This window comes from Magnolia sinica, chromosome 4, assembly GCF_029962835.1.
Source record: "Magnolia sinica isolate HGM2019 chromosome 4, MsV1, whole genome shotgun sequence".
Lineage (NCBI taxonomy): Eukaryota > Viridiplantae > Streptophyta > Magnoliopsida > Magnoliales > Magnoliaceae > Magnolia > Magnolia sinica.
The window spans coordinates 31,760,735-31,773,092 of NC_080576.1; the positions used below are offsets into that span (position 1 = coordinate 31,760,735).

Sequence of the window (12,358 nt, forward strand, 5' to 3'; positions counted from 1 at the left end):
CACATGGAGGATGTGTTGATAGTAGGGCCATCAACAAAATCACAATCAAGTATCGGTTTCCCATACACCTTCTTGATGACATGCTAGATATGATGGCCAATGTTACTATCTTCTCAAAAATCGACCTCAAAAGTGGGTATCACCAAATCCATATACGCCCTGGTGATGACGAAGGATGGGCTATATGAGTGGCTAGTTATGCCTTTTGGGTTAACTAATGCCCCAAACACTTTCATGCGTGTGATGACCGAAGTGTTGAGACCCTTCATGGGGAAGTTCCTGGTCGTATACTTTGATGATATCTTGATTTATATCATGACTAAGGAGCAACACCTCAACCATTTGAGGCAGGTTTGTGGGATCTTTAGGGCTGAGAAGTTGTACGCCAACCTAAAGAAGTGCGCGTTCTTGTCTAGTAGTGTGATCTTCTTAGGTTTTATTGTGTCAGCTGAGGGTGTATCGGTGGATCTCGAGAAGGTCAAGGCCATCGTTAATTGGCCTGAACCCCGCAATATTCATGAGGTGCGCAGCTTTCATGGCTTAGCCACTTTTAATAGGCGGTTCATTCGAGGTTTCAGTTCCATTGTGGCTCTCATCACGGACTGCATAAAAAAGGGAGAGTTTCAATGGACAAAGGCCGCCTCGAAGGCCTTCAAGGAGATAAAGGTCAAGATGACCGAAGCTCCAGTCACGTGACTTTCAAATTTTTCAAAAGCTTTTGAAGTCGCATGTGACGCGTCAGGAGTCGGCATAGGAGGAGTACTCAGCCAGGAAGGGCACCCTGTCGCCTTTTTTAGTGAGAAACTGAATGAGGCGAAGCAAAGATATTCCACCTATGACAAGGAATTCTACGCGGTAGTGCAATCACTATGCCATTGGTAACATTACCTGTTACCGCAAGAATTCGTCTTGTTCTCAGATTACGAGGCCTTAAGATACTTGAACTCTCAGAAGAAATTAAGCCCCAGGCATGCTAAGTGGGTTTAATTCCTTCAAGAGTACACTTTTGTGCTTAAGCACAAAGCCGGTGTAGAGAATAAGCCCGCAGATGCATTAAGTCGTCGAGTCGCATTACTCAACTCCATGAGCGTTGAAGTTACGGGCCTTGAGTGCATCAAAGAAGAGTATTCTAAGTGTCCAGATTTTGGGGTTGTGTATACGTCTTTATTAGAGAGTCTGTCAAGAGCTAACAGTGAGTATTTGATTTTGGACGGATATTTGTTTAGGAGTGACCGCTTGTGCATACCACGCACCTCCCTTCGCAATTTTCTTGTCTGGGAGTTATATTCAGGGGGGGTCGCGGGTCATTTCGGTCGTGACAAGACCATTGCCCTAGTGGAGGATAGATTTCATTGGCCAAGCCTCAAGCGGGACGTGGCCAAAATTATAGGGCAATACCGTACTTGTCAACTGGCAAAGCAGAGGAAACAGAATACAGGATTATATACACCTTTGCCAGTCCTATTCATCCCTTGGCAGGACATCAGTATGGACTTCGTGCTTGGACTTCCCAAGACTTCGAAAGCATGACTCCATATTTGTTGTCGTGGACCGTTTTTCTAAAATGGCCCACTTCATTCCTTGTTCTAAGACCTTCGACGCCTCTCATGTTGCCAAATTGTTCTTTAGTGAGGTCGTCAAACTGCATGGGTTACCAAAAACCATAGTGTCTGACCGTAACGTGAGATTCATGAGTTACTTTTGGAAGACACTGTCACATGATGAATACTAGGCTCCAATTTTCTTCTGCCTACCACCCTCAGATCGATGGCCAGACTGAGGTGGTTAATAGGAGCCTAGGGAGTTTACTTCGATGTTTAGTGGGGGAGCATACCAGGACATGGGACGCCGTACTACCCATAGTCGAGTTTGCATACAATAGTTCTGTCAATAGGTCCACAGGTCTAAGTCCTTTTGAAGTCATTACTGGTTATAAGCCTAGGAAGCCTATTGATCTTATCCCCATGTCATTGTCCCATAGGCCATCAGAGTCTGCAGAGTCTTTTGCGCATCACATACATTCATTGCATCAAGAAATCAGGTGAAAGATCACTACTCGTAATGAGCATTACAAATTTTCTGTAGACCTATATAGACGTTTCAAAGAGTTCAATATTGGGGACTCTGTGATGGTCCGCATCAGGCCCGAGCGGTACCCTCCATGGGCCGTTCGTAAGTTACACGCGCGTAGTGCTGAGCCCTTCAAAATTATAAAGCGAAACGGTCTCAATGCGTATGAGGTAGATCTTCCACTTTCCATGGGAATTAGTTCCACATTCAATGTGGAGGATCTAGTTGCTTTTCAGGGACCCACTGATACTTTGTCCGGCCCTTCGCCCACCCATCCTGATGCCCCAACCTTACCCTTTGATCCATGGCCTCTTCTCGACCTTTCATCCCAGCCTCTGCCTCCCATACCTAGCCTTCACACACCCAGAGAGGAAATAGAGTATATCCTGGACCATGAGATAATTTCCACGTCAAATGGCGGGTTTCAGAAATACCTAGTTAAATGGAAGTCACTCCCAGCTTTAGATAGCGCGTGGCTCATTGAGGAGGAGCTTCAGAGACTTGATTTTGACATCCTAGAGCGGTTCAGGAGTTTTATTTCGCCAGTGGCGAAATCTTCGCAGTCGGGGAGAGTTGATGAGGACATCGTGCACATGCACGCCCACACACCACCACTCCTACGCACGTACGTATACAGAAGGAGGACCCCACCATCGATCTAGCTTGATGACGACGTCCAGGGAGGGCTTCCTAGCTAGAAGACAAGTTTTGGTTCAGAAAAGTGGGCCCGATAGTCAAGAAAAGCCCATCATGGGATCTCATGATCGTGGCTCACTCGTCGGATTGATTTCATATTTTAGGTTTTGTTTATTGTTATTATTTAGAACATTGTGAACGCTTTAGATTTCTCTGTTTGGTTTTTATTTTAGTTTATTTCATCGCCAAGTAATAGGTTGCGCACATGGTGCGAGTTTTGGGGTATAGGATTTTCCCCATAAATAGACACCCCTTGTAGTTCTTTTGATTCATTGAAGTTAATAAAAAAATTCCTGCTTTATTTTTCTGCTATCTTCGTGAGTTGTGGAAGAATTCAAAAGTGGGTGCGAAGCCCTCCCTTTTCAAAGGGCTAACTACCGTGGTGCGAAGCCACATCGATCCCGATTCACCCTCATCCTCCATCTTTTTTTTCCATCTTTCCCCACCATCTGTACTTCGAATTTGTCCTTTTGTTGCATTAGATTTCTTCATTATAGCAGGTTTCTAGATTTCGGCCCGCAGGCGAGCTGAAACTTCGGTGGAGCATCACGCACAAACCGTACATCGGATCGAGCTGAGATTTAGGGGTTTTGGAGACCATCCCTGGCCGACCAGTGCTAAGGTGGCCTTTTTCTGAATAGTGGGCCCCACACATGTGTGGCTGGGATCACACGCACGTCCGTCTGGCCATTGCTGCTGTCCACACGCGGGATCGTCTTTTGGCTTAGGTTTTTATCCTCTCATAGCCGTTTTTCATGAATCCTAGTCCTAGATTACGTTTTTCCTAAGTTATTTGCCAATTTTCTTACCTTAGGATTCCTCGATTTGGAATTTCTGAATCTCTTGGATTAGGGACTGATTACTATGCATGCGTGGATGATTATTTCTTATCTTTGAGTATTGTTTGGTTCATAATTTTTATTGATCCAGCCCTATCATGTGTAGGCCTGGACCCGCATAGATTCCCCTTAATTGAATGTTTTGACTTTCATGTGGGATATGGAATTTGTGTAATTGTTTCTGAACTAACGTGATCTTAAGCCTGAAATCTCGCATATCATATTTAATTTTCATGTCCTGCATCAGGGGGCTGCCATTTGAGTTGTAGATTTTAGATGTTTTTGTGTTAGTGGGTTCTTGCTTCTACGAAGTAATTGCGGTGAACTTGGAGAGAAGTTGGTATGAGCCGAGGGCTCCAAGCGTCTGTGTAAGGAAGAGGAGGTCGGTTAAGGAGCTAGGTTGGATCGTTGTGTCTATTAGAGACAATAGGGTTCTAGTTTAGGTGGTGCGTGATGAGGATATCCGACCATTTAGAGTGTACCAGAGGAGGAGATTGGCCCAACTTCCCGTTGGTTCGATGACTTGTACATGGGCCTAGGTGGGCCACATTGAGGCCTTGAAGACCCCCTAATTTAGTGATTATTATTTTTGCTTATGAATGTATTGCTTGTATTTCCATACATGTCTTCTTACGTTTATAAATTATATGAATAGACTTTGAATGTACTTGCATTAGTTAAGTTATAAAGCGCATATATTAGGACCTCATATAAAGGAAACCCCTATTATGTGCACTTTTTTTTTTGTAATGTTTTGATTTCTAAGTGTGTATTAATGTCTTTTTCAACAATCTCTTAAGTTTCATTGAAAAATTCGACCAATTTCCCAATGTTCCCATGTGCCCCAACAACAATGATATATTATGCGATACAATTGATATATCCCATGCGACAACCGATATGTATCCGTATCCCAAGGGTGCAATACATTACGCGATAACGATATTTAAAACATTATGTATAGGTACCATGGTGGGACATGAACCTACATTGACAGGATCAATTGCAAGTATCAAGACCTGAAGACCCATCATGCCTAGACTAGAAAGACTTGCGAATTCACTAGCTTCAACAAATCCCTATACCTGAGGATGTATGGATGGAAAGGTCTTAATTGAATGTTCTTTGGCTTGCTTTACGATGTTATCTCCTGGCTAATAAAAGTGAGTGCAGCTGGGCGCTTATGTTACGGTTGTTAAAGTATATGCGATTCAATAAGGGATCCATTTGGTCTACTCGGGACATGACTAGTTGGTTGATCTTATAGTTTAGACCGTTCATCAAGTGTTTTTAAGGCTGGCCAATGCATCAAAGGTTTTCAATTGGTTAATCATAAGTTTTCAACCGTTAACTTTTAGTTTTAACTATTAATTTGTTTTAAATTGTACTCGATGCGCATTTAATGGTTAAGATCTATTGATTCATTTCATAGATTGTCATGGATATTGGATAGGGATGGTGACCACGGAAAGTGGAGAGATTTGGTCGGTTAGGGTGAATGAAAAAGGCAGTAAATAGTTTTTTGTTATAGTAGGGTACATTGAAATTTATAGGGTAGCGGAGAACCATATGTGGTCTCTCCCGAAACTCTAGACGTCCTCCTTATATATATCAAGGGAGATGAGCTATAAAAAGAGAGAGCCTAGATGCCCAAGCCCCCTTGGGTGTCACATTATAGAGCCTAGAGAATGTGTGACAGAGATTAGGTTGCACTCACCTTCACACGTGTGCCCACTTGGTTCATGTGGGGTCCACCCTAGTGGACGGCTCCAAGTCGGCCTTCGCCTCGACTAAAGGGTTGATGCAAAGGTTCTCTACCTCTCCTCCATTTGTAATAGATCGGGGAGAGACTGCCTACTTTGGAAGATTGACAACAGTAAGATTGAGTGGTTTCTTCATACACTAGTATGAGTCTGTGGGATTTTGCTTTTTAAGAAACATGGGATTATCAAAATGGGGATCCTTAGTCTTAATATTAAAATTGAGATTTTTTGAAAACGTGTTTTATTCCATTGCATTTCTAAAAATCCAACAGCTTCCTCTTTCCTACACAGATTTGTGGTATGCTTCCATCCATGCTTTGTGCTACTGTTGTTTTGAGAATCAAACTCATTTTGATTACAATTTTCTTTACTTTGATCTGTATAGACATACACGTACAAAAATGTATACTTTCATGCTCATACACACGCACTTTCATAACGATGTGTGTATGCACATGAAAATACATCCACAACTATGCGGCCACACATGCTTATGTGCCTACATATGCAAACACGTGTATGCGCATGTGCGCCCATGCATACCATACATGTGCAGATTGGGGTGATATGGATCGAGTGGGCCCATGCACAACTTGCCTAGACAATGGCTGTGTAGGGTGCAAAGTGATGCGTTTGAAATCCATCCCGTTTGGCACGACCTCCATGTTTGGCCTTGAGCCCAAAAATCAGGCCAAACCATATCTCAAGTGGGCTACAACACATGCAACAGTGAGGGAAGATGTCCACCATAGAAAAATATCAGTTGGTATGGGGGGCCCACCATGGTGTGCATATGCATCCAATACATTGATAAGGTGCACCCCACTGGGATGAAGGGACACCCAAAACATTAGGTGGTCCAGACCACTTGGACTGGAGGTTTTGGTCAAGTTTTTACATTGTTGCTCATGGTTCGGAGTTCATATTGTGTTTCAGATAAGCTTGATGCTTGGCACATCATGGTGGGGCACACTTGATGCATTGCTTGGATGCTGCACCCACAAACAGCTCAGTGGTTTTCATTAACACCAAACCCCCCCCCCCCCCCCCCCCCACATACCATCGATCTGTTGGCTGCGATGAAAGGTTCAAATGACCCATGGATGAGTATTTATGGGGAATAGTTGTTCACAAGGGTTTATGTACAAAGAACGGGCAATCCTTTATGGGTTGTATCCGAAGACATGGAAAAGAGATGTTTTTTATGTCAGCAGTAGAAAGCCCAAGCTCATGGCATTGTTGATCTTGTAGCGGTCGAAAATACTGGGGATTTCGCATAAATCCGTTCTCCCATCAATAGGTTTAGCCAAAGCATTTATAACACGACCCAATTAAGCCTCGCTCACTGGTATGCCAGCCATTTAGATCTGGTACACAATAAAATAATCTGGATTTATTCATAGACTACTTTCAATTTGGAAGTTATCACTTAGTAGGTTTCCATACCAAGGTTCAATCCCATCAAGTCTGTAGCTTTTACCAATTTCACCATATGCCCCTTATGAGGCCATCCAATATAAAGGCGGTTTTCAGTGCTGGTTATCCAGTTACAGAAGCGACCCTGTAGGCTTGTGCTTTCGTGGAAAGCAACACAACAATGTTCTGCATCACCCACCCATGGGCTTCACTTGTTGGAATTGAAAACCTTCAGTGTATTGGTCCGTATTGGTTGTGATATGATATGTATTGGTTTCATTAGTGACTGGTACGATGCACTGAAACCAATTTTTAACCCTTCGACATGTACATGCTTTCAAAGCATGGACGTGCACACGTACTTTCATAGATATAGAGATATGTATATGCTTCTTTTGTATATTTGTGCGACTTAGTTTTAAAAATATACCTGGATGGCTGCATTTGCATTTTTTTCCTTTTCACAGTTATCTAGTTATGGGCATATTTATGCATGCATAAATGCAAGTACATTCATCATACACACATACATCTTAATTACTCTTTACAAATAATATATGCATTCATATTGTTGGATCTATATTTATATAGAATTGTGTTTAAAGAACACGCTTACATGGATAAATTTGTATGTACAATGTAAATGTAAAACATACATGTCATGTTTTCAATATCAACGATATTGGCCGATATATTCCACTTGTGTGATACGAAACACAAGTAGTACTGATATATCCCACCTGTTTGATCCGGTGAGCATTTTTGATTTTTGATCCATTTTTTTTTTTGCTATAAATCATGTTAAATGGTTACAAATCCATGATTCTTCATGTTTTGCATGAAAAATTGTGGATTTGGAGCATCGATTTTGAGATTTTGGGGAGATGGGTTTAGTTGTGGAATATTGCGAAAGATAAACAATTTTCAATTTCTCACAAATCGGTTGCAATATTTGTGTCCAAACACAAAATTAAATATGTTTGTAACTTGATCTAATGATTCTTAGTAATTCGACATTTTTTAGAAAAAAATATTTTTTAATTAAAATATAAAAAATTTCGAATTTTCACTTTGATCAATGGTTAATTGGCCCTCAGTTTAGAGTATTTAGGAGTGTTTGATGAAATCATCATCATATACACTAATTTTGGGATTTGGGGGAAGATAGCCTGATTTGTAGAAAATTGGGAAAAATTAATAATAATAATAATAATATTTTTTTAAATTTCTCAAATCAGAGAGGATGAGTACTAGTGTTACGTTAGAGAGTATTTTCACCGGTATCATTCTACTATGACTTGAGCATAGTATTGTTGGTTTGTGGAGCAACAATACTATGCCTGCCCCTGTTGAGATGGAGATGATGATTTTGAGCCATCGCGTAGCTCTATGTGGGTCTAATCTACAATCACACATTATTCATTGGTATATTTCTAGTTTTCTACTTCTTTTGCTTTTGAATGTATTGTTTATGTTTTCATACATGTCTTCTTACATTTGTAAATTATATGAATAGACTTGGAATATACTTACATCGGTTCAGTTAGACAACGCATAGATTAAGACGCCATATAAAGGAAACTTATTCTGTGCACTTTTTTTTTTTTTTGTTTTTTGTGATGCTTTGATTTCTAAGCGTATATTGATGTCGTTTTTAACAATCTTTGAAGTTTCATTGAGAAATTTGACCAATTTCCTAAGGGGGTGTTTGGTGCATGGACTTGAATGGGATAGGTGGGATAGCACTCGGAATCCTACATTGGGAACGGAAACATGCGTTTGGGCAGCGCATTCCTCAACCGACGAATTCAAGCATTGGAAACCATGCCAATGCTGTGCTGGCTGGAGATGGGATATGGTCTATCCCTCTCGGATTTGAGACACATTTTTCTTATGAAAGCCTTTCGCATGAAGTTTCTACGCCGGGATGCTAGGTGGGGCCCACCGTGATGGTTGTGAAAAATCCAATCCATCCATCCATTTTGTGAGATCATTTTAGGGCATGTAACAAAAAATGAGGCGGATCCAAAACTCGAGTGTGCCACACAGAGGAAACAATGGGGACTCAGTGACCACTATTGAAACATTCATGCGGCCACAAAAGTTACGTATCAGACTGTTTTTTTTTTTTTTTGTGATTTCGCTTCATCCCAGTGGGAATGACCTTATAAATGGTTTGGATGACATATAAACATCAAGGTGGAGCCCAAGAAGGTTTCAATGGTAGGAAACTCTTTCCCTACTTTTCCCTCTCTTATGGCTAATGCAGGGGCATTTTCACATTGGGCTCGAGTGGGGTCGCTTGTGGGATGCAGGGGCACACTCGGGGTGGGTGCGGCCCACGGAGGAGGTCTCGTGTTCGAGACTCCTCACCAGGGGTGATTAATGCGCATTTCACACCGGGCTCGAGTGGGGTAGCCCGTGGGATGTGGGGACACACTTGGGGTGGGCGGCCCATGTGATTTGGGGCCCACGAAGGGAGTTCGGCCGAGGTCCTAAAAACCCATGAGATGTGGGGCCTGGGCTATGAGATAAAGGGATTAATTCTCCATACTCTAACAGTTCGAGCTTTTAGAGCAAGTGGTTAATTGTCCTGCATCAATGGCCCACTTTAGTTTTGGATCCACCTTATTTTTGGTCGCATGTCCTAAAATGATTTTGCAAAACGAAAGGACGGGGTGGATTTCTCACAAACATCACTGTGGACCCCACCTAGCATGCAGTGCAGGAACTTCCAGCAAAAGGCTGCACTCTACTATGGTGCATGTCCCAAACATCATCTGAGGTTTGTCCTACTCCCAGACCAGTCTGAAAATTTTACATCCCAAACACGACATGAGATTTGCTGTGTACATCTGAATTCTGCAACAATCCCGGATGCGCTCCCTAATTATTACCTTTATTGCAATTCCATCCCACCTAATCCCACTTAAGTCCATGCACCAAACTCCCTTTAGTGTTTCCATGTTTCCCAACAACAACAATACATTACGTGATACAACCGATATATCCCATGCGATAACCGATATGTATTTGTATTCGAAGGGTGCAATACGTTACGTAGAAACGATACGGAAAGCAGTGCATGCATGAATGAACATAAACCACCATTAATGCACACATGGACACACATCCATTCTATTCACACACATGCATGCGTGCGTTTTTTTACTTTGGATTTATGCATTCATATCGTTGAGGTATGTGCGTATGTAATATGCACAGGGCTACAGGCACACTTGCATGGTCATTCATACTGTAGGGATTCATGTTTTTCCCTAAAGTTGTGTGACTGGACATGACAATCTGCAAGAGCATATTTGGATTTACAGCCATCGAATTCTCATAATGTTGTGATTGTTAGGGATGCTGAAGATCACATTTCTTGGCTTCTTCAACATGGTTGGCATGAAAAAGCCCTGGCCGCTGTTGAAGCAGGACAAGGACGAACTGAACTTCTTGATGAGGTATGTTGAAGCTTGTACTTCTGGACACTCCAGTAGCTAATTCGAGTTTTAATATCATTTATTTTCAACTTGCATATGAATTCATATTTTGTTTTTGTTATTTATGATATTTTTGTTTAATTTTGTTATTTCATTTGGGTCACTGATTATTAAAAAAAATTAATACAGACTCTTAACATATGCATGCTATATATCCAATGGACTCTATATGGTTCACATATTCCCCTCCTCTCTCTGCCTCTCTCTGCAATTTGGGGTCAGCTTTTAAATGGTAGATTGGCAGAAGTTCCATGATCACCTGCCTGCTAGACACCAGCCATCATTTTATCCTCGGGCTGCTTGGTATGCATGGCTATGAAACTTGATAATAGAAATTGTTGAAGATATTCTAAATTATTGCTTCATATTACCTCACCACTATAAGCATAACATTGAACATGCGTGTGCATCTTTTCTTAATTGTGTGGGTACTGGTAGGTAGCGGTGCAGCCTAAACCATCAGGCGTTGAAGAGGCTAAAGAGAAGGAATAGAAAAGGGGTTAAGGTGTCAACTTTCTACTATCAGGATAATAGAAATTGTTATATATTCTAAAATATTGCTATAGGCGTTTTTACTGCCTCAACACTATAAGCATAATATTGAACATGTATGTGCATCTTGTCTTAATATGTGAGGTAGGTAGTGGTGCTGTCTGAACCATCAGCTTCTGAGGTAGGAGCATTGAAGAGGCAAAAGAAAAGGGACCAAAAAGGAGAAGGTGCCAACTTGTGGCACCCTTATTTTCATACTTATTATTTGGCAAATTTATGGGTGCTAATGATGTTTGAATGGCACTAAATTGGTTGTCTGCAAGCCTATTAAGTAAGATGTCAAACAAGCCCATGATCATGTGATTTTGACATGGTTGGGTAAGTTGTAATTGATTTAGTGAAAGGTTGTATATTTGTGATGGGATTTAGGGATGGTAATCATTATTGATATTTTATTAAACAGATGGTTAGGATTAGAACTGCGCACCTGATTAGATTAGGGTTTCTTTTACTTCAAGGAATGTATGTGTGCGTGATTAGATTAGGGTTTCTTTTACTTCGGTAGAAGTATGTGTTGGGGGTGGGGTGGGTGATGTGATTGCGCACGCGCGTGCATGGGTGCATGCGTCTCTGTGTGCATACGTGTGTGTCTGTGTCTCTCTGTTTGTGTGATGCTAAGCATCTAGAGGTACGAGTGATAAATCTCTATCTGATTATTTTATTAGATAAAAAAGGAAAGATGCAACATCTGTCAAGGCAATGGATAAGAGTTGTCTATACAGACCGGAAGTCTTTGGATTGCTTCCTTTGCGTGAGAATCTGCAATAGAATTGGCATCTCTTAGAATTTGCTGAAAGCTAATTTCCATGGCGCCAAAGAAAAAAGAAAAAAAAGAAAAAAAATGCCATGGCGCAGCAATTGAACTCTCTCATAATCTGTTTTTTGACATTCAGTAATGTTATTTTTATTCCTCCACGTCGAGCAATTGTCTGAGAAGATCACAAGTTCCAGGAAGCCTCCAAAATAAGTACAAGAGAAACAGGAGTAGGTCAAACCCAAATCTCACATTTGGTTTGAGGTTTTCTAGTCTGCTATATTATAAGAGTTCATGTAAATCTTTCAAAAAAAGAAAAAGAAAAAAGAGAGTCCATGAAAGAATACGAGGGGGGTCTAGAAAGGATGAATAGGAACGCCTTTACCAAAAATGTTGTATAGTTGCTTGATGAGTGTATAGAGCCAATTTTAGAGGAGTTGATGAAAAGTATGAAAGGGTCAAAGATGGATGTTCTATCCAAAATGAAGGCAAGGAACAGCATCAAATATATGTACAATGCCACGGGAGGAGTGAGTTTGCACAAAGGCACATGATTTCCTGGGGAACAAGAAGGAGATACTTGGTTCATTGTGTTTGATGGTGCATCAAATGGATTCATTAATGTTGTTGAGGAGGCGAAGCACTTCAGCATAAGTATTTAATCCAGTACAAAAGAAAGGCTGCATTATCAGCTCTCAGCTTGAGGATGGGTACACTGAAACTGATAGAAATGTAGGAGCCTCGAGGAGTCAAATGAGAAAT

General features: G+C 41.3%; 1 protein-coding gene and 1 long non-coding RNA gene across 4 annotated transcripts in view; both read left to right on the forward strand.

Moving 5' to 3' along the window:
- The window catches only part of LOC131242968 (vacuolar protein sorting-associated protein 41 homolog), a 52,290-nt gene that overhangs the window by 10,910 nt on the left and 29,022 nt on the right, over positions 1–12,358 (forward strand). For both annotated transcript variants that reach the window (XM_058241983.1, XM_058241984.1), the window contains exon 7: positions 10,149–10,251. In XM_058241983.1, the coding sequence (XP_058097966.1) occupies positions 10,149–10,251 (103 nt within the window). The remainder of the gene's footprint in view (positions 1–10,148; positions 10,252–12,358) is intronic.
- On the forward strand, positions 10,258–11,037 carry LOC131242969 (uncharacterized). Of its 2 annotated transcripts, none has more exons than XR_009169790.1 (3): positions 10,258–10,593; positions 10,729–10,795; positions 10,931–11,037. It is a non-coding gene; the product is annotated as an uncharacterized LOC131242969 (long non-coding RNA). The 2 variants fall into 2 exon arrangements; XR_009169791.1 differs by having other exon boundaries at positions 10,935–11,037.